At 40.2% G+C, this 23020-nt stretch overlaps 1 protein-coding gene across 1 annotated transcript in view; it reads left to right on the top strand.

The window, feature by feature from the left end:
• MCCC1 (methylcrotonyl-CoA carboxylase subunit 1) overlaps nucleotides 1–23020 on the top strand; it is a 69775-nt gene that overhangs the window by 3987 nt on the left and 42768 nt on the right. Inside the window, exons 3-7 of the mRNA XM_081235802.1 lie at nucleotides 1314–1450; nucleotides 4494–4589; nucleotides 17229–17350; nucleotides 17768–17915; nucleotides 18004–18125. Coding sequence (XP_081091928.1) covers nucleotides 1314–1450; nucleotides 4494–4589; nucleotides 17229–17350; nucleotides 17768–17915; nucleotides 18004–18125 — 625 coding nt within the window. The remainder of the gene's footprint in view (nucleotides 1–1313; nucleotides 1451–4493; nucleotides 4590–17228; nucleotides 17351–17767; nucleotides 17916–18003; nucleotides 18126–23020) is intronic.

Raw genomic sequence — 23020 nt, 5'->3', positions numbered from 1 at the left:
TAAAAGTGTAACTTCCAGTTGACTGAGTGTAGCCCCCTCCTCCAACATATACATGCATGCTTCACCTTAGCACCTGGTGGTCCAGTGGTTAAGACTCCACACTCCCAATGCAGGGGGCCTGGGTTCGATCCCTGGTCCGGGAGCTAGATCCTGCATGCATGCCACAGCTAAGAGTGCACATGCTGCACCTAAAGATCTCGCACATCGCAACAAAGGATCCCGCATGCCACAACAAAAATCCTGAGTCCTGCAGCTAAACCTGGTGCAGCCAAAACAAACAAACAACAACAAAAAAGGAAAGGCAAAGAAGATAACTTGGTTTACCCAGAGAGACAATCTGCAATAAAGACAATAGAGACATTATAAGTTAAAGTGACCCTATCTCTGCAAAGGTCTAACTTTACCCTACACAAGTAGCAACATCTACAAATATTGGACATTGAAAAGAAATGCACTGATATTAGCTAAAATGGTTATTTGAGGCTTTGTTATGCTGATTTTACCAAAACAAATGTTTATAACCTAGTTAATATCATCATAGAATATTTACATTTGGCCCTTTAGTATCCATAGGTCCCACATCTGCAGGTTCAAGGAGCCAAGGATCAAAAATATTTGAAAATTCCAGGAAGTTTCCAAAGCAAATCTTGAATTTGCTGTGCACTGGCAACTATTTATATAGCATTTACATTGTACTTACAACTATTTATGTAGCTTTTTTATTTTTTTATTTTTGGCTGCGTTGGGTCTTCATTGCTGTGCGCGGGCTTTCTCCAGTTGCGGCGAGCAGGGGCTACTCTTCCTTGCGGTGCACGGGCTTCTCATTGCAGTGGCTTCTCTTTGTTGCGGAGCATGGGCTCTAGGCATACAGGCTTCAGTAGTTGTGGCACATAGGCTGAGTAGTTGTGGCTTGCAAGCTCTAGAGCACAGGCTCAGTAGTTATGGTGCATGGACTTAGTTGCTCTGCGGCATGTGGGATCTTCCCGGACCAGGGCTCGAACCCATGTCCCCTGCATTGGCAGGGAGATTCTTAACCACTGTGCCATCAAGGAAGTCCCTGTAGCATTTATATTATATTAGGTATTATAAGTAATCTAGAGATGATTTGAAGTAAACTGGAGGGTGTGGGTAGGTTATATGCAAATACTACACCATTTTATATAGTATTAGTATTTATGCATCTGCGGGTTTTGGTGTCTGCAGGGTTCCTGGAACCAGTCCCCCATGGATACTGAGGGACAACTATATTTTGCATTCTCATTCCTTAATTCCCCAGTAACATTTGTGTATGGTTTTCATGGTATTTTAAACAGGACGAAACATTACCAAGGTCCTCATTGCAAACAGAGGAGAAATTGCCTGCAGGGTGATACGAACAGCCAAAAAAATGGGTGTACAGTCTGTGGCTGTTTATAGTGAGGCCGACAGGAATTCCATGCATGTTGACATGGTACGTTGTTAAAAACTGGAAGTCAAATTTTGTAAGTGATCGTATTTGTTTACTGTGTCAGTATTTTACTTCTTTGTTGACAGTTTATATTTGCTAGTATTAACAGTGTCTAAGTAGGTAAGTTCAAACTGCTCACTAAAAATTTATCTTGGGAACCTTTTCCAAACGTAACACCAGTGGAACTACACTGTGTGCCTAGTGGTGTAGTTGACTTCTAGGCAAGGTCCTGTCTCATCAAGGATTGGTTAAAACGGTTCAGAGAATGTGGCTGACCCATAGATCATACTGCCAGTGGCGCACATCCAGATCCCTGATGTACCAGGAGAAGGATCGAGGTCAGTCTTAGCAACTGCCAGTTACTGGCCAAGGGATCTTAGACAAGTCATTTAATGTTTCTGAGCCTTGACTTAACTGTAAAATTATGACCAGCTTCACCTGGGCTTTCCACACTGCCACTTTCCCCTTGAATTCTGTGCAGGGACTATCTCAAACCAGTTTTGCTCTATTCCCACCTCTGACTCTCCCTCTACCACCTATTCTCAGCAGATGATCTTGAGTCACAGAGGACGTAGAATTGAGCTTCCTGCCGCAGAATCTGCTCGCTGCATCTGCATCTGTCCTCTTCCCATCCAAGGCTAGTTTTCTTCCTGTGCTGTGGAGTCCTTCTCCTCTCCCCTGTTAAGAATCTTCCATTTTCTTCTTTTCTCACTGTATACTGTCACTCTAGATCATATCATCAAGTCCTGTGGCTTTGCTAAAAACTTCCAAATGTCTATTTCTAGCCCAGACTTTCTTTTGAACATGATACATGTCTATCCAGCCTCCCACTCAACACCTCCACCTGGATGGGCACCAAATCAATATGTCTGAAATTAAACTCATCACCTTTCATCTGTACTGAGCATGCTTTTCTTGCAGACTTCCCTAACCCAGTAGGTGGCAACACCATCGCTCATAAAAATAATAATGCCAGAGATCTGGGAGTGTTTGAATATCTCCCATCTTCCTCCCCTCTCTACATCCTTCCCCCTTCCCCACCTAGACAATCTGTTGTTAATTCTGCTTCTCAAACATTTCTTTCCACTTCTTTCTGCCCTCTACCACCTACACCTTAAGTCAAAGCCGCTATCATCTTCGCCTGGTCAAACACTGTAGCCTTGTATGTGGTCTCCCTACTTTACCCTTGACCCCCTCCCACAATATTTTCTACACTTCAGCCAGACTGATAGCTTAAAAATCAGATTTTTCATGTTACTCCTGTGCTTTAAATGCTTAAACCTTTTTATCATCCTATAGATTATCAATAATTTAAAAGATGGATAGTATTCAGTGTTGGTTAATGTGGTTAGAAATTAGGTTATTGATGGAAATGTATATTAGTGACACCATTTCAAGGGATGATTAACCAGGAGCGATTAAAATGCCATATCTTTCACCCAGCCCTAGAAACACTCCTCTAGGTCTCTGTCCAGAGACATACTCACACATATGTGCACCTAGAGGCATGCACAAGATGCTGCCGGCATCCGTTTGCCATTACAGCTTAAACGTCCATTTAGAGGTACCTGATTAAATGAACTATAGTACCTTCATACTGTGGCACATTATGCAATTGTTATAAAAAAAATGAGGTAGACGTGTGTACTAGCAAGAAAAGAGCTCTCAAGACATACTGTTAGTGAAAAAAGCAATTGCAGAAGATGACTCTAGAGTTTGATCCTATTGGTGTAAAAACAAAAACTAAAACTGTTGTATGTTTATATAAATATATTCAAATAAATAGGAATGTGGATATGGAAAGGTATGTCCCAAATTGATCATAGAGGTTATATCTGGAAGGAGTTTAGAATGAGGGAGAGGGGCAATGCCAAAGGACTCCTTTGCTTCTGTATTACTGTTCACAGTCTTTAGAATGAGAATGGATTTGTATATTGTGGAATTAAAAGTTTAAATTAAAAACACACACTTTAAAAAGTCTCATCATGTGTCCCCTTGGGAGACAATCCAAAGCTTTAACCTCCCACAAGGCCCTCTAAGATCTGCATCCCCCTGTCTTCCAGTCACATGTCTGGTTCCTGACCCCTTATTCATTGCTCCAGCCACACAAGCCTCCTTCAGTCCCTCAAATGGGCCAGATTTCTTCCCACCCCAGGACCTTCGCATGTGTTGTTTTCTCTGCCGGTGAGGCTTGCCCCCATCTCCATTCCTGTTCCGAACTCCCCTCCTCCTGTTTGCCTGGCCAGGTCCCAGGTCAAGGAGCCCCTTGACCTTCCCTCCCAGCCTTTCCCTGACCAGACTAAACCTGATCCTCTTCCTCTTACCTGCATTGTGTCCTCTGTTTTTCCTTCTTGGCCTTTATCACAGCTGTCATTGAGTGTGTGAATGTATGTTTGATGTTTGTCTCTTCCTCTAGACAGAGACACTTGTCCTATTTACTGATGTATAGGCAGCTTCACCTCAAAGCATGGCACATAGTGGCTATTCAGTAAGTCTTTGAATGAATGAATGATATTGTGTATCTGGTCTGCTTCAAGGGGTGCTATGATTATATGAAAGTTTTAAGGGACAATATAAAAATAGTTCATAAATGTATAGAAGGGGTATTATCATACTCTAATAATTATATAAACTTAAGGAAACTTTGTAATTTTATTTCTTACTGTATACATCTTGTATATTTTGTCTCTGTTGTCAAATTGTACATTGTTGGCATTAACTACATTTAAGGTTACTAGTGTTGCTAATAATAATACTGTGACTAATGCCTCTTGCCTTCTAACCCAAGGCACTTTAATTTTCACTCTGTGTGTTTTATACATAAAAGTTAAGTTTTGGTACCCTCCTCCTGTGAAAGATTCCAAACTGGCTTATTTTTATAACATAGACATGAGCTGCTGCTTCTGTTCCTCAATTCTTGCATTGTTCTTAGGAGCCAGCATTTTTATTTATAATAATAAGATGACCCAGCCGCAGTTCTGTATAGTGTACTAGTGTGTACCAGCTGTGTGGTCTTTTAAGCATGTAATTAATATTCCTTCAACAGGCAGATGAAGCACATGCCATCGGCCCCGCTCCCTCACAGCAGAGCTACCTTTCTATGGAGAAAATCATTCAAGTGGCCAAGATCTCCGCTGCACAGGTAAAAGAGTCATGAAGAAATTTGCATTGCAGGGACTTCCCTAGCCATCCGTTGGTTAGGATTCTGTGCTTCTAATGCAGGGGTCGCAGATTCCATCCCTGGTTGGGGAGCTAGGATCCCACGTGCCACGTGGTGTGGCCAAAAAAAAAGAAGAAATTTGCATTGCAAAAGGAATAAGTTTTTTTGTTTGTTTTTTGTTTTTTGGGTTTTTTTGCGGTACACGGACCTCTCACTGTTGTGGCCCCTCCCGCCGCGGAGCACAGGCTCTGGACGCGCAGGCTCAGCGGCCATGGCTCACGAGCCCAGCCACTCCGCGGCATGTGAGATCCTCCCGGACCGGGGCACAAACCCGCGTCCCCTGCATCGGCAGGCGGACTCTCAACCACTGCGCCACCAGGGAAGCCCCAAGGAATACGTTTTGTACAGGTTACACAAAATTGCTTATTATTTACAGAACTCGTTCTCTATGTTTAGCTGTTCCCAAAATTTTTACATTTGATTATGGGATTGTTACTGTAAAGTAGGCGTGTCGCTTCTCACTCCTCAGCCACTCTACCGTCTTACTGAGTCCTGTGCACTTTAGATCTTGGGGAAACAGGTGGAGGGAGGGTTTAATTACAAATTTAAATTAAGAGGGAATTCAGCTCTTCTACCTTCAAAGCCAGATCCTAGGAACATCGGATTCTTTGGGAGAAATGGACGGTGCTCTAAATTACAAGGAAAAATAGAATCAAGAAAGAAATCCTTTTCCCTCTTGACTTCCCAGTCTCATTCTAAGGCGCCGCTCCCTGTTTTTCCAATATCCCAGACTCAAAAGTTTGCTGTTATTGTATCTGTCATCCTTCAAAATAAAATAGGAACCAACTTGTGTTGAATCTTTCTTTGAAATGTCTCCAGAAGTTGTTCTTTTTAATCACACAACCAGGCCTTATGATCTCTTATCTGGATTTCTGATTCTCAGCTGGTTTCCCTACTTCTAAATCCCTTGCCCATCCAATGAGTTGTGCTAGATAGATAACTGTTAGCAGTTGTTTTTACTGCAAGACAGATGTAAGACAGATGTTTCTTAAACCCTTGTTTCATTATTACCACCTGCTCTTTTTTTTTTCCTCAATAACTTCACCCCTTTCTCATCCTATTCCCCAGTGAGTAAATCTTTCGTGGTTACAAGATAAAGTTCAAACTCTTCAGCCTAGCATTTAAGAGTTTCCAGTATTTCTCAAAACTTGTTTCTCATCGCCACTTGTTCATTATGGTTGCAATGAACTTTTCTCTGTCTTTACACATCATGCTTATTTCTCTAGGCATCTGCTTATATTGTTCCGTGTGCCGGAAATGCTCTTTTCCTCCTTCTCAAATCATTCATGCATTTATTCACTCAGCAAACGTTACTTGGTCTCCTCCTTTGTGCCAGCTTTTAAGCATGTAGGCAGGGACTTCCAGTGGTAAAGGATCCGCCTTCAAATGCAGGGGACACGGGTTCGATCCCTGGTTGGGGAACTAAGATACCATATGCTATGGGGCAACTAAGCCCATGCGCTCTAGAGCCCATGGGGCGCAACTACTGAGTCCGCACACTCTGGAGCCTTCACACCACAACTAGAGAGAAGCCTGAGCACCGCAACAAAAGATCCCGCATGCCGTAACTAAGACCCGATGCAGCCAAATAAATAAATATTTTTTAAAAAAGCATGTATGCAGCAGTGACTAACACAGTTTATACCCTCTGTCTGAAGCTACACTCTTATAGGTGAGGCAGAAAATAAATATTGGGTTGGCCCAAAAGTTTGTTCATAAGATGTTACAGAAAAACCTGAACGAACTTTTGGGCCAACCCAATATTTAAATGAGTAAAGAACAGATATAACTAGGAATGTTATAAGTGGTGAGAAGAAAGTAAACCCAGATAAGGGGGTAAAGACTGGTTAGGAAATGCTTTTAAATAGAGTGATCAGTGGAGGCCTCTTTGAAGAGGTGACACTTGAACAGGGACCTGCCTGATGAGAAGGAGCCAGCCACATGAAGCACTTGACGAGAAAGGTTCAGTCACATAGGACTGCCAGAATGCTGAGATGAGTATAAGCTTGTGTTCAAGGGACAAAAATATTCAGTGTGGATGCAGTGAAGGCAATGAGGGGCTGTGTCATTCAGGATCCAGTTAGTAAAACTGAAATTCCATTAGATATTTCAACAGAGGGAGATTAATTTAGGGATTAGTTCCACCAGTGTTAGAGGACTAGAAGAGAAAAAAGTATGTTGAAATTACCTAATGATAAAACTACAGATACTGCTAACGACCCTTTGGGCTGGGGAAGAGGCTGGAGGAAGGACCTTCTGCAGCTCTTGCTCAGTTCTCTATGGAGGGGCCCTACCTGGCTGCAGGGAGCATAATGAGGCTGGTTCTGGAAGTTCCAAGAGAGACTAAACATGGGAACTGCTGCTGCCCAGGGTGGAAGAACAGGAAGCTTCCCTGGCTTCCAGTTTCCCTACAGTGACCCCTGCTGGTGGAACCTGATAGGAAACCAACTGGCAAGAACAGTAATTTGCAGGGCCCTGTCGCCAAACTCAGTATGGAAGGTTGGGTTTGGAGCTGGAAAACCAACTGACACAGGAGGAAAGTGGTAGATGAAGCTGAGAGTGGTAGAGGCAGCATCATTTAGAGCATTATAGGCCTTAGTAAGGAGTTTGCATTTCATTCTAAGTAGCTACTGGAGGATTTTAAGCAGGGGAGGGAGGTGATCTGATTTATATTTTAATAAGATCATGTGGCTGCCCGTGGGGAATAGGCTAGTGGGATGGGGCAAAGGTGGGGTGATAACAAACACAGCAGGCAGAATAATTAGGAGTCAATTGCAGTAGTCTTGCCCTTCACTGGCACTGGAATTCCTGCCTCTTACAATTACTTTCTTGACTCTAGTCACACTGATGTCTCCCTTTTCCTTTAGCATTTGCTTTCCTGTTCCAGTCATCTTTATACTTAATTAGCTATTTTCTTGTTTAGCAATTTTAATGCATATCATGACTCCTCAACTCAATTGTGCTCCGTTTAAGAGAAGAACCCACAACTGAGACTTATTTTCTGTACCTCCTAACATTCCCATGACCTGGCACAGAGGGTCATTAATTTGAATTAATGAATATATGTGGTTGTTTTGTATTTATGTGTTTCTGCATCTATGTTCTCTTCTTTAAAATCAGAGTTTCTAGACTGAACAATGTAGGCACTAATTTATACACACAGGTATTTAAAATATGCTTGTTTCTAAAGCTTTTTAGTTATCATTTGGAGTAAAAGGCCCTTAGGAATCCAGGGACTTTAACATAATTGTCACTTTGTACTTATTGCATGTTTGAGCTTACATTAGACAGTATTATTACCGCCATTTTACAAATATAAAATGCACAGGATATGTGATACCCAAAATCATCTAGTCTCACTACTCAAAGTGTGGTCCATGGCATCATTTGGTAGAAATGCAGCTTTTTAGGCCACACTCCAAGCCCACTTTAATTTACATTTTTATGCATAATTGGCATTTTTTCAAGGTCCTCAGGTGCTTTGAAAGCAAAACTCGTCTCATCATTGAAAGAAAAAGGATTAAACAAAAGTATCCTGACTCTCAGCCCTATTACCTATTTCTTTAAGTAACGACTCTATAGCAAATTTATGATATGTTAATTCTGGAGAATTTCTGAACTCTATCTGGATTAGTATTATGTTAGATGTTATGTTAATAACACAAACAATGAGAAAAGAGTAAATAATTTTCACACATTTTGCCTGGATATTCAAGATTTGAGGTGACTTGCAACATTACGGATAGTGGTTAAGACTAAGATGAAAGCAAAAAATTAGTAATATGGGACTATTATTGGGGCATAGTGGTTGGAATTAAGTCAGAAAACTTAGGCCAAGGGAAGCTTCTTTAAGTTCTTCCTGGCAGCCCTGATGAAAAAGGAAATTTGGTGGGTTACAATTTACAGGGCTCTTTAATAAGAGGATGTTTACCAATTAAGGGAGCAAACCTTGCCCTCACTTTGACTTGGAAGAAGAATCATATTGATCCTTCTGATAAAGCAGCAGTCCCCAGCCTTTTTTGACACCAGGGACTGGTTTCGTGGAAGACAATTTTTCCACAGACTGGGTGCAGGGTAGGGGGATGGTTTGGGGATGATTCAAGCACATTACATTTATTGTGTACTTTATTTCTATTATTATTACATTGTAATATATAATAAAATAATTATACAACTCACCATAATGCAAAATCAGTGGGAGTCCTGAGCTTGTTTTCACTTGCCACTCACCGATAGGGGTTTTTCGGTTTTTTGGGGTTTTTAAATTTTTATTTATTTAGTTAGTTAGTTTTGGCTGTGTTGGGTCTTAGTTGCTGTGTGGGCTTTCTCTAGTTGCGGTGAACGGGGGCTACTCTTTCATTGCAGTGGCTTCTCTTGTTGCGGAGCACAGGCTCTAGGTGCAAGGGCTTCAGTAGTTGTGGCACACGGGCTCAGTAGTTGTGGCTCGTGGGCTCTAGAGCACAGGCTCAGTAGTTGTGGCACATGGGCTTAGTTAATCCACGCATGTGGGATCTTCCCGGACCAGGGCTCGAACCTGCGTCCCCTGAATTGGCAGGTGGATTCTTAACCACTGTGCCACAAGGGAAGCCCACTGATAGGGTTTTAATATGAGTCTGCAAGCAATTGATTTATTATGGTCTCTGTACAGTCAAACCTCTCTGCTGATGATAATCTGTATTTGCAGCCACTCCCCAGCTAGATCCCTCGCATGCGCAGTTCACAGTAGGGTTCGCACTCCCATGAGACTCTAATGCCGGCGCTGATCTGACAGGAGGTGGAACTCAGGCAGTAACACGAGCAATGGGCAGTGGCTGTAAATACAGATGAAGGTTTGCTCGCTGGCCCCCCACTCACCTCCTGCTGTGCAGCCTGGTTCCTAACAGGCCATGGACTGGTACCAGTCTGTGACCCAGGGGTTGGGGACCCCTGTAACAAAGGACATTGAATGACATGTGCATAGTGATTTTGAAAGAAGTTTGCCAAAAATGTAGAATTCTTTTTTTTTATACAAATACAATTTTTAAAGGGTATGTTCCATTTACAGTTATTACAAAATATTGGCTATATTCTCCATGTTGTACAATATATTCTTGTAGCTTATTTTATACATAATAGTTTATACCTCTTAATCTCCTACCCCAATTTTGCCCCTTCCGTTTTCCCTCTCCCCACTGGTAACCACTGGTTTGTTATCTATATCTGTGAGTCTGCTTGTTTTTTGGGGGGGCTGCGCAGCATGGCTTATGGGATCTTAGTTGTCCAATCAAGGATCAAACCCAGGCTCCTGGCAGTGAGAGCACCAAGTCCTAACCACTGGACCACCAGGGAATTCCCTGCTTCTTTTTTTTTATATTTGCTAGTTTGTTGTATTTTTTAGATTTCCTCATATAAGTGATATCATAAAATATTTGTCTTTCTCTGTCTGACTTATTTCACTTAACATAACGCTCTCCAAGTCCATCCATGTTGCTGCAGATGGCAAAATTTCATTATTTTTTATGGCCGGGTAGTATTCCATTGTATACATATACCACATCTTCTGTATCCAGTCATCTATTGATGGGCACTTACGTTGCTTCCAGATCTTGGCAATTGTAAATAATGCTGCTATGAACATTGGGGTGCATGTATCTTTTCAAATTAGTGTCTTTATTTTTTTCAGATATATACCTGGGAGTGGAATTGCTGGGTCATATGGTAGTTCAATTTTTAGTTTTTTTGAGAAACCTCCATACTGTTTTCCACAGTGGCTGCACCAATTTACGTTCCCACCAACAGTGTACAAGTGTTCCCTTTTCTCCATATCCTCGCCAACATTTGTTATTTCTGTTCTTTTTTTTTTTTTTTTGCGGTACGTGGGCCTCTCACTGCTGTGGCCTCTCCCGTTGCGGAGCACAGGCTCTGGACGCACAGGAGCACAGGCTCCGGACGCTCAGGCTCAGTGGCCATGGCTCACAGACGCAGCCACTCCGCGGCATGTGGGATCTTCCCGGACCGGGGCACGAACCCATGTCCCCGGCATCGGCAGTCGGACTCTCAACCACTGCGCCACCACGGAAGTCCCTGTTCTTTTTGATGGTAGCCATTCTGACAGTTGGGAGGTGATATCTCATTGTGGTTTTGATTTGCATTTCCCTGATGATTAGTGATGTTGAGCATCTCTTCATGTGCCTGTTGGCCATCTGCATTTCCTCTTTGGAAAAATGTCTGTTCAGTTCTTCTGCCCATTTTTTAATCGGGTTGTTTGTTTTTTTGATGTTGAGTTGTATGAGCTGTTTATATATGTTGGATATTAATCGCTTATCAGTCATGTCATTTACAAACATTTTCTCCCATTCAGTAGGTTGTCTTTTAGTTTTGGCAATGGTTTCCTTTGCTGTGCAAGAGCTTTTAAGTTTAATTTGGTTCCATTTGTTTATTTTTGCTTTTATTTCCTTTACTTTAGGAAATGAATCAAAAAAAATATTGCTGCAATTTATGTCAAAGAGTGTTCTGCCTGTGTTTTCCTCTAGGAGTTTTATAGTATCCAGTCTTACATTTAGGTCTTTAATCCGTTTTGAGTTTATTTTTGTATATGGTGTTAGAGAATGTTCTAATTTTATTCTTTTACATGTAGGTGTCCAGTTTTCCTACCAATTATTGAAGAGGCTGTCTTTTCTCCATTGTATATTCTTGCCTTTTTGTCATAGATTGATTGACAAGTGTGTGGGGCTTTTTTCTGGGCTCTCTATCCTGTTCCATTGATCTTTGTGTCTCTTTTTGTGCCAGTACCATACTGCTTTGACTACTGTAGCTCTGTAGTATAGTCTGAAGTGAGGGAGCATGATTCCTCCAGCTCTGTTCTTTCTCAAGTTTGTTTTGGCTATTTGGGGTCTTTTGTGTTTCCATGTAGACATCTAAATGTGACCATTTTAACATAGGCATTTTTATAGATGCTACAGTAAAATTTACACTTGAGCTAAATTTCTGGTGATTTGCCTGGTAACATGGCTGTATTGCAAGAATCTAAAAGATGTAATAGTAAGCACGCTCATTAGGCTAGTCCTCTTGACAGTCAGTTTTCTCAGGCCTTCTCTGGCTGGGAAAGAGGTAGTAGTAGTAAGTGCTGGCTGAAGATTAGAATCACTGAGGAGCCTTTTAAAGAGAATGTTGATACAGTACTGTGGGAGGGGCCTAAAGTCACCTGGAAGGGAGCTTTATGCTCTGGTGGAAAGCTAGTGATTATTTTTTGAGCTGAGTGTTGTCTACACAGGTGTATTCAGTTTATGAAAACTATGTTTATAAAAGCTGTATACTTACAATGTGAACTTTTTTGTAAGTATATTATTCTTTAGTGAAAAGCTTTTGCCAGACCTCACTTATTCCCTTAGTTATCTGGATTAGCTTCTGAACATGAATGTTTTGTAAAAGTGCTCCAGTTTCTTTTAATGTGCCACCAGGAATGAATAACTTTGTTCGAGATGTTTCAAAATCACTGACAAGTAACTTTAATGAATACAGCAAGTTATTTAACTAAATACTGGTCGTCTATGTGGTTGACCAAAAGGAAATCCAAATGTTCTAAGAATCACAGATTGGGGTAGGAAATTCTTGGTCATAAGAATTTGAAAAAAAAAAAAAAGAATTTTTGAGGGAGTTCCCTGGTGGTCCAGTGGTTAGGATTCCAGACTTAAACTGCCGGGGGCCCAGGTTTGATCCCTGGTCGGGGAACTAAGATCTTGCAAGCCATGCAATGCGGCCAAAAATAAAAAAATGTTAAAAAAAAAAAAAGAAAAGAATTTGAAGAGTATGGCTTGTCCCCTCCACCACGGAAAGGACACATCTCATTTTTGCTGAGGACAGAGCTAATAACAACAACAACAATTTGGACCTGTGCATATGCTTGAACAAGCACAGAGCAGAACAGACACAAACTAAAAACATGGAAGAAATTATTTTGGCAGAGATTTAAGGGTAGGAGATAATGCCAGTTTTCTGTCTTTATTGTTAAAGGCATATTAGTCCTATGGGATGAACAATCTAAACAGGCTTACAATCCTGTGATCCACCAGGGTGAATTGGCAGCTAGATACATGCCTGATGGCTTGGAATTAGCCCGCTGGTTAATAGTAGTATTGTTAGATTTCCTTTTTTTTTTTTTTTTTTTTTTTTTTGCGGTACACAGGCCTCTCACTGTTGTGGCCTCTCCCGTTGTGGAGCACAGGCTCTGGACGCGCAGGCTCAGCAGCCATGGCTCATGGGCCTAGCCGCTCCACGGCATGTGGGATCCTCCTGGACCGGGGCACAAACCTCTGTCCCCTGCATCGGCAGGCGGACTCTCAACCACTGCGCCACCAGGGAAGCCCTAGATTTCCTTTTTAATCCTTTCAAATGCTCAAGGATACTATGGTTTGGCTATATTAAAGTGTTCACCCTAAGAGAAATTAGTTAAACTTCTTGAGGCCATTCCCATAATGTGTTTGAATATTATTTTTTGCAAGGAGACAGCTGCTTTTCTTCTTAGTTATGAAGGGAGAGTATTTATCTAGTTAATCAGGGTTCTGTCAAATTAAGTATCTGTTCCAAAAGAAAGGAGGCTAGCAACCAACACTTTGAAAATGAAATTAAGGAAACAGTTACATTTGTAATAACATTAAAGAAAATCAAATACTTAGTAATAAAGTTAGCAAAAGCAGTTCAAGACCTATGTACTGAAAACTATAAAACATTGCTGAGAAAAATTAATGAAGACTTGTACATGCATGTTTATAACAGCATTACTCATAATAGCCAAAAACTGGGAAAAATCCAAATTAATAAAAAACAAAATATGATATATCCATACAATCTGTAAACAAATGTGCTATATTCATCCATGTTGTGGCATGCATCAGTATTTCATTTTTCATTTGTGGGTGAGCCACAGAATACTATGCTAAGTTTAAGAAGCCATACATATAAGGCTATGTACTATATGGTTCCATTGTGTGAGACTTCTAAAAGAGGCGAAATTATAGAGAGAAAAAGCAGGTCAGTAGTTGCCTGGTTCTGTGAGCAAGGATTAATCATTATGCACATGGGTACATAGGAACTTCTGGTAGAAGTGTTCTAAAACCGGATTATATTTATAGTCCAGTTATAGCACAGTTGTATAAATTTGCTAAATTCATCAAACTGGAAATGATTGAATGTTATGCATTGTAAAGCATACCTTTTAAAAAGCTGTTAAAAAACCAGGGAAGACTGGGATGTAGACCTGTTTTACTTCGCCTAATATAAATAGTATTTGACATTCCATGAAAAATGACTAAAATTAAATTTTTGTTTAAAAGGAGCAAAACTCCAGGCTGACATCAAAATGTGATTGTTTAGCATTTATTCACTATCTAGCATTTTGCTGTTTGCTGTCACTAAGCTGTGGGTTTTTCTATTCACATGATTTTCCCAGACATCTGAAGCTTACTGCTTTTATTTATTTATTTATTTATTTATTTATTTATTTTGTTTATTTTGTTTATTTATTTTTATTATTTTTTTTTTTTTTGCGGTACACGGGCCTCTCACTGTTGTGGCCTCTCCCGTTGCGGAGCACAGGCTCTGGATGCGCAGGCTCTGCGGCCATGGCTCACGGGCCCAGCCGCTCCGCGGCATGCGGGATCTTCCCGGACCAGGGCACGAACTCGTGTCCCCTGCATTGGCAGGTGGACTCTCAACCACTGTGCCACCAAAGAAGCCCCACTGCTTTTATTTTGAAATGTTCTTTGGACATAACTATTTTGAAATAGGGTTGGATAAGCTTTTCATTTTTACATTCTCTTGGTTATAATTAAACATACTTAATTATTATTTTAAAAGAACAAAACTTCCCTCAGAACTATTGAATTTGGAGAGTTGCTTTATTCCTCACTACACCATTTAAGCCTTTTTGCTTTCCTCTGTTTCCTCCCTTTTCACTGTCAGCATGTTTCTTCTTAGCAGTCTTGCTGTCATTCAGTTACTGTTTTTCCTCTTCTGTGGCCTAGAAAGCCAAGTAAATAAATTTCTTAAAACTCTGAGTAAGTTGCAAGTGATTAGGTTAAAGTATGAGGGGGGGTCCACTTTCACTGAAGTATATATAGACTTTAGTACTCTATGAACTTTTGTTTGCTTCTTAGCTTTTTTTCTGGAAAGGTAACATCGGCAGATAGTGACCTAAAGCTAAATGAGTTAATATTATGCTAGGGTGCTCTTTTCAGCTTTTGGATACGTGGTTTCAGTTGTAGGCCAGCTTTATATGGAGATACTGCAAACAACCGCCCACTCCCCTTACCACTCTGAAGCCCTTTACTCCTGCTTGCTGATATTACTTGACATTTCGTGTATATTGGGCTGGCCAAAAGTTTCATTCGGTTTTTTCTGTAAGGTGGCTCTAGTAGCACTTAGCTGTCTTTAACTTCATTTGAAACAATTTTGTTAGATTGTATGTGACAGCTGTCATATCAGCGTGCATTTAAAAAAGACTTATCGGGCTTCCCTGGTAGCGCAGTGGTTGAGAGTCCGCTTGCCAATGCAGGGGACACGGGTTCGTGCCCCGGTCCGGGAAGATCCCATATGCCGCAGAGCGGCTGGGCCCGTGAGCCATGGCCGCTGGGCCTGCGTGTCCAGAGCCTGTGCTCTGCAACGGGAGAGGCCACAACAGTGAGAGGCCCGCATACCACAAAATAAATAAATAAATAAATAAATAATAAATTAAAAAGACATCAAAATTGGTGAATTTTTGTGTAGCCATTTTAATACTGAAGATGGAAGAAAAAAAGCAACATTTTCGGCATATTATGCTTTATTATTTCAAGAAAGGTAAAAACGCAACTGAAACGCAAAAAAAGATTTGTGCAGTGTATGGAGAAGGTGCTGTGACTGATCGAACGTGTCAAAAGTGGTTTGCGAAACTTTTGTGCTGGAGATTTCTCGCTGGACGATGCTCCACTATCGGGTAGACCAGTTGAAGTTGATAGCGATCAAATTGAGACATTAATTGAGAACAATCAACATTATACCACGCGGGAGATAGCTGACATACTCAAAATGTCCTAATCAAGCGTTGAAAATCATTTGCACCAGCTTGCTTATGTTAATCGCTTTGATGTTTGGGTTCCACATAAGTGAAGCAAAAAAAACCTTCCTGACCATATTTTCGCATGTGATTCTCTACCTAAATGTAACGAAAATGTTCAGTTTTTAAAACAAATTGTGATGGGTGATGAAAAGTGGATACTGTACAATAATGTGGAATGGAAGAGATCGTGGGGCAAGTGAAATGAACCACCACCAACCACGCCAAAGGCTGGTCTTCATCCAAAGAAGGTGATGTTATATATATGGTGGGGTTGGAAGAGAGTCCTCTATTATGAGCTCCTTCTGGAAAACCAAACGAGTAATTCCAACAAGTACTGCTCCCAATTAGACCAACTAAAAGCAGCGCTCGATGAAAAGCATCCAGAATTAGTCAACAGAAAATGCATAGTCTTCCGTCAGAATAACGCAAGACCGCATGTTTCTTTGTTGACCAGGCAAGAACTGTTACAGCTTGGCTGGGAAGTTCTGATTTATCCACCATATTCACCAGACATTGCACCTTCGGATTTCCATTTATTTTAGTCTTTACAAAATTCTCTTAATGGAAAAAATTTCAATTCCCTGGAAGACTGTAAAAGACACCTGGAACAGTTCTTTGCTCAAAAAGATAAAAAGTTTTGGGAAGATGGAATTATGAAGTTGTCTGAAAAATGGCAGAAGGTAGTGGAACAAAAGGGTGAATACGTTGTTCAATGAAGTTCATGGTGAAAATGAAAAATGTGTCTTTTATTTTTACTTAAAAACCAAAGGCACTTTTTGGCCAACCCAATACCTAAAAGAATTTAAAGCAGGAACTCAAACAGGTATTTGAACACCAGTGTTCATAGTGGCATTATTCACAATAGCCAAAAGATGGAAACAATCCACACGTCCATCAACAGATGAATGGATGAACAAAATGTGGAATATACCTGCAGTGGATCATTATTCAGCCGTAGAAAGGAATGAAATTCTGATACATGGATCAACCTTGAAAAACATCATACTAAATAAAATAAGCCAGAGACAAATGGACAAATATTGTATGATTCCACTTTTATCAGGTATGGAGAATAGGCAGATTGATAGAGATGGAAAGTAAAATAGAGGTTATCAGGGAATGGGGAATTACTATTTAATAGGTATAGAGTTTCTTTGGGGCATGATGGATGATGGTAATGGTTGCACAACATTGTGAATGTACTTAATGCCACTGAACTATACACTGAACAGTGGTTAAAATGGTAAATTTGATGTGTGTATTACCATAATGAAAAGAAATATAGATATTTCTGGTTTGGGTAAGGCTTTAGAACTTTAGTATTAAAGTTCTAAAGAAACCTCTCTTTAGAAACATATTCTGATAGAGACCATAGTATACCTATCACCAGTATAGGGAGAGGCCTCCCCAGAGGAAGATTCCATCACCTGCATCAGAGTCTGCCAGTGGAGCACTAGAAGGTTTATCCTTTCATTTCTCCTTTCTAGGCTATCCATCCGGGATATGGTTTTCTCTCAGAAAACATGGAATTTGCTGAACTGTGTAAGCAAGAAGGAATTATTTTTATAGGTCCTCCTTCATCAGCAATTAGAGACATGGGTATAAAGAGGTATGAGTTTACATCTTTTAAATACAGCCATAGGAAGACTAATTGAAATGGTTTGTTTTAACTATAATAGACATGTTGATTATACCCTTTTGTCATCACAGGCAAAAGTTATTTATTTGCCACTACAGTGAGTTACAGAAAATATTCAACTAATAAGTGTTTCTAATCAATATGTTAATCAGTTTTGGGGGATTAAAAACAAGGTGGGATGAGCTACCACATGAAAACTGGATTGAGAAAACTAATAGATATTTTAACATTTGTATTAATATTTGTTGTCTCAGACTATAGTCCTTTTACCTATGGAATGTTTTATTTTTAAAGTTCCATTGTATTTTATAGACTAGGAAGTATTTGTGTTTCTCTTGTATGAAATAATTCATAGATTTAGGGCATCTTGGTTTTTTTATTCTAAAGCACAGCCAAATCCATCATGGCTGCTGCTGGAGTGCCTGTTGTGGAAGGTTATCACGGTGAGGACCAATCAGACCAATGCCTGAAAGAGCATGCTAGGAGAATCGGTTACCCCGTCATGATTAAAGCCATCCGTGGTGGAGGAGGAAAAGTAAGATTGTGCATGCTCGTGTTTTCCATTTTGGGCTAGTCTAATTTGTTTTACTTATGTTGTAGTCATAACTATCTTTCCATTTTAGGGTATGAGGATCATTAGATCCGAAAAAGAATTTCAAGAGCAGTTAGAATCAGCGCGGAGAGAAGCTAAGAAGTCTTTCAATGATGATGCGATGCTGATTGAGAAGTTTGTGGACACACCAAGGTGGGTTCAGCTTTTTTTTCTGACTCAAATTTTTTTTAATTAATTAATTAATTAATTTTTGTCTGTGTTGGGTCTTCGTTGCTGTGCGTGGGCTTTCTCTAGTTGCAGCGAGCGGGGGCTATTCTTCGTTGTGGTGCGCGGGCTTCTCGTTGCAATGGCTTCTCTTGTTGCGGAGCACGGGCTCTAGGCGTCTGGGCTTCAGTAGTTGTGGCACGTGGGCTCAGTAGTTGTGGCTTGCGGGCTCCAGAGCTCAGGCTCAGTAGTTGTGGCGCATGGGCATAGTTGCTCTGTGGCATGTGAGATCTTCCCGGACCAGCGATCGAACCCGTGTCCCCTGCACCGGCAGGCGGATTCTTAACCGCTGAGCCACCAAGGAAGTCCTCAGTTCATTTCTTGTTGATGGAATTTAGAGTCTTTTCAAAATAAAAAAAAATTATTCTAAGAAACTAGCTTTATCTTACAGATAAAGCATCATTTGAGATGCTCAGAAAATGGTAATAGTTAGCCAAATTGAATTGTAAGTGATATGTTAACAAATATACTAATAGCTCACCCTTATATTGCACTTAACCATGTGCCAGGTTCTAAGTATTTTACATATACTAAGTAATAATCTTGCTATCCTTCTATTTCTTTTTTTTTTTTTTTTTAGTTTCTGCTTTATAACAAAGTGAATCAGTCATACATATACATCTGTTCCCACATCCCTTCCCTCATGCATCTCCCTCCCTCCCACCCTCCCCATCCCACCCCTCCAGGCGGTCACAAAGCACCGAGCTGATCTCCCTGTGCTCTGCGGCTGCTTCCCACTATCTATCTACCTTACGTTTGGTAGTGTATACACGTCCATGCCTCTCTTTCGCTTTGTCACAGCTTACCCTTCCCCCTCCCCATATCCTCAAGTCCATTCTCAAGTAGGTCTGTGTCTTTATTCCCGTTTTACCCCTAGGTTCTTCATGACATTTTTTTTTTAAATTCCATATATATGTGTTAGCATACGGTATTTGTCTTTCTCTTTCTGACTTACTTCACTCTGTATGACAGACTCTAGGTCTATCCATCTCATTACAAATAGCTCAGTTTTGTTTCTTTTTATGGCTGAGTAATATTCCATTGTATATATGTGCCACATCTTCTTTATCCATTCATCCGATGATGGATGCTTAGGTTGTTTACAGCTCCGGGCTATTGTGAATAGAGCTGCAATGAACATTTTGGTACATGTCTCTTTTTGAATTATGGTTTTCTCAGGGTATATGCCTAGTAGTGGGATTGCTGGGTCATATGGTAGTTCTATTTGTAGTTTTTTAAGGAACCTCCATACTGTTCTCCATAGTGGCTGTACCAATTCACATTCCCACCAGCAGTGCAAGAGTGTTCCCTTTTCTCCACACCCTCTCCAGCATTTATTGTTTCTAGATTTCTTGATGATGGCCATTCTGACTGGTGTGAGATGATATCTCATTGTAGTTTTTTTTTTTTCTTTCTTTCCGGTACGCGGGCCTCTCACTGCTGTGGCCTCTCCCGTTGCGGAGCACAGGCTCCGGATGCGCAGGCTCAGCGGCCATGGCTCACGGGCCCAGCCGCTCCACGGCATGTGGGATCCTCCCGGACCGGGGCACGAACCCGTACCCCCTGCATTGGCAGGCGGACTCTCAACCACTGCACCACCAGGGAAGCCCTCATTGTAGTTTTGATTTGCATTTCTCTAATGATTAATGATGTTGAGCATTCTTTCATGTGTTTGTTGGCAGTCTGTATATCTTCTTTGGAGAAATGCCTATTTAAGTCTTCTGCTTGTTTGTTTTTTTGCTATTGAGCTGCATGAGCTATTTATAAATTTTGGAGATTAATCCTTTGTCCGTTGCTTCATTTGCAAATATTTTCTCCCATTCTGAGGGTTGTCTTTTGGTCTTGTTTATGGTTTCCTTTGCTGTGCAAAAGCTTTGAAGTTTCATTAGGTCCCATTTGTTTATCTTTGTTTTTATTTCCATTTTTCTAGGAGGTGGGTCCAAAAGGATCTTGCTGTGATTTACGTCATAGAGTGTTCTACTTATGTTTTCCTCTAAGAGTTTGATAGTTTCTGGCCTTACATTTAGGTCTTTAATCCATTTTGAGCTTATTTTTGTGTATGGTGTTAGGGAATGATCTAATCTCAAACTTTTACATGTCCCTGTCCAGTTTTCCCAGCACCACTTATTGAAGAGGCTGTCCTTTCTCCACTGTACATTCCTGCCTCCTTTATCAAAGATAAGTTGGCCATATGTGCGTGGGTTTATCTCTGGGCTTTCTATCCTGATCCACTGATCTATCTTTCTGTTTTTATGCCAGTACCACACTGTCTTAATTACTGTAGCTTTGTAGTATAGTCTGAAGTCAGGGAGCCTGATTCCTCCAGCTCCGTTTTTCGTTCTCAAGATTGCTTTGGCTATTCGGGGTCTTTTGTTTTTCCAAACAAATTTTGAAATTTTTTGTTCTAGTTCTGTGAAAAATGCCAGTGGTAGTTTGATAGGGATTGCATTGAATCTGTAGATTGCTTTGGGTAGTAGAGTCATTTTCACAATATTGATTCTTCCAATCCAGGAGCATGGTATATCTCTCCATCTATTTGTATCATCTTTAATTTCTTTCATCAGTGTCTTATAATTTTCTGCATACAGGTCTTTGGTCTCCTTAGGTAGGTTTATTCCTAGATATTTTATTCTTTTTGTGGCAATGGTAAATGGGAGTGTTTTCTTGATTTCATTTTCAGATTTTTCATCATTAGTGTACAGGAATGCCAGAGATTTCTGTACATTAATTTTGTATCCTGCTACTTTACCAAATTCATTGATTAGCTCTAGTAGTTTTTCGGTAGCATCTTTAGGATTCTCTATGTGTAGTATCATGTCATCTGCAAACAGTGACAGCTTTACTTCTTCTTTTCCAATTTGGATTCCTTTTATTTCCTTTTCTTCTCTGATTGCTGTGGCTAAAACTTCCAAAACTCAGTTGAATAAGAGTGGTGAGAGTGGGCAGCCTTGTCTTGTTCCTGATCTTAGTGGAAATGGTTTCAGTTTTTCACCATTGAGGACAATGTTGGCTGTGGGTTTGTCATATGTGGCCTTTACTATGTTGAGGAAAGTTCCCTCTTTGCCTACTTTCTGCAGTGTTTTTATCATAAATGGGTGTTGAATTTTGTCGAAAGCTTTCTCTGCATCTATTGAGATGATCATATGGTTTTTCTCCTTCAACTTGTTAATATGGTGTATCACATTGATTGATTTGCGTATATTGAAGAATCCTTGCATTCCTGGAATAAACCCCACTTGATCATGGTGTATGATCCTTTTAATGTGCTGTTGGATTCTGTTTGCTAGTATTTTGTTGAGGATTTTTGCATCTATGTTCATCAGTGATATTGGCCTGTAGTTTTCTTTCTTTGTGACATCCTTGCCTGGTTTTGGTATCAAGGTGATGGTGGCCTCGTAGAATGAGTTTGGGAATGTTCCTTCCTCTGATATTGTTTGGAAGAGTTTGAGAAGGATGGGTGTTAGCTCTTCTCTAAATGTTGGATAGAATTCGCCTGTGAAGCCATCTGGTCCTGGGCTTTTGTTTGATGAAAGATTTTTAATCACAGTTTCAATTTCAGTGCTTGTGATTGGTCTATTCATATTTTCTATTTCTTCCTGAGTCAGTCTTGGCAGGTTGTGCATTTCTAAGAATTTGTCCATTTCCTCCAGGTTGTCCATTTTATTGGCATAGAGTTGCTTATAGTAATCTCTCATGATCTTTTGTATTTCTGCAGTGTCAGTTGTTACTTCTCCTTTTTCATTTCTACTTCTATTGATTTGAGTCTTCTCCCTTCTTTTCTTGATGAGTCTGGCTAATGGTTTGTCAATTTTGTTTATCTTCTCAAAGAACCAGCTTTTAGTTTGGTTGATCTTTGCTATCGTTTCCTTCATTTCTTTTTCATTTATTTCTGATCTGATCTTTATGATTTCTTTCCTTCTGCTAACTTTGGGGTTTTTTTGTTCTTCTTTCTCTAATTGCTTTAGGTGCAGGGTCAGGTTGTTTACTCGAAATGTTTCCTGTTTCTTAAGGTGGGATTGTATTGCTATAAACTTCCCCCTTAGAACTGCTTTTGCTGCTTCCCATAGGTTTTGGGTTGTCGTGTCTCCATTGTCATTTGTTTCTAGGTATTTTTTAATTTCCTCTTTGATTTCTTCAGTGATCACTTCGTTATTGAGTAGTGTATTGTTTAGCCTACATGTGTTTGTATTTTTTATAGATCTTTTCCTGTAATTGATGTCTAGTCTCATAGCATTGTGGTCGGAAAAGATACTTGATACAATTTCAATTTTCTTAAATTTACCAAGGCTTGATTTGTGACCCAAGATATGATCTATCCTGGAGAATGTTCCATGAGCACTTGAGAAAAATGTGTATTCTGTTGTTTTTGGATGGAATGTCCTATAAATATCAACTAAGTCCATCTTGTTTAATGTATCATTTAAAGCTTGTGTTTCCTTATTTGTTTTCATTTTGGATGATCTGTCCATTGGTGAAAGTGGGGTGTTAAAGTCCCCTACTATGATTGTGTTACTGTCGATTTCCCCTCTTATGGCTGTTAGTATTTGCCTTATGTATTGAGGTGCTCCTATGTTGGGTGCATAAATATTTACAATTGTTATATCTTCTTCTTGGATTGATCCCTTGATCATTATGTAGTGTCCTTCTTTGTCTCTTCTAATAGTCTTTATTTTAAAGTCTATTTTGTCTGATACAAGAATTGCTACTCCAGCTTTCTTTTGATTTCCATTTGCATGGAATATCTTTTTCCATCCCCTTACTTTCAATCTGTATGTGTCTCTAGGTCTGAAGTGGGTCTCTTGTAGACAGCATATATATGGGTC

Source organism: Mesoplodon bidens (genome assembly GCF_964165515.1).
Source record: "Mesoplodon bidens genome assembly, chromosome: 5".
In the NCBI taxonomy this organism is placed as follows: domain Eukaryota; kingdom Metazoa; phylum Chordata; class Mammalia; order Artiodactyla; family Ziphiidae; genus Mesoplodon; species Mesoplodon bidens.
Note: the sequence above shows the minus strand (reverse complement) of the source record. Positions and strands in the feature narration are given on the sequence as shown.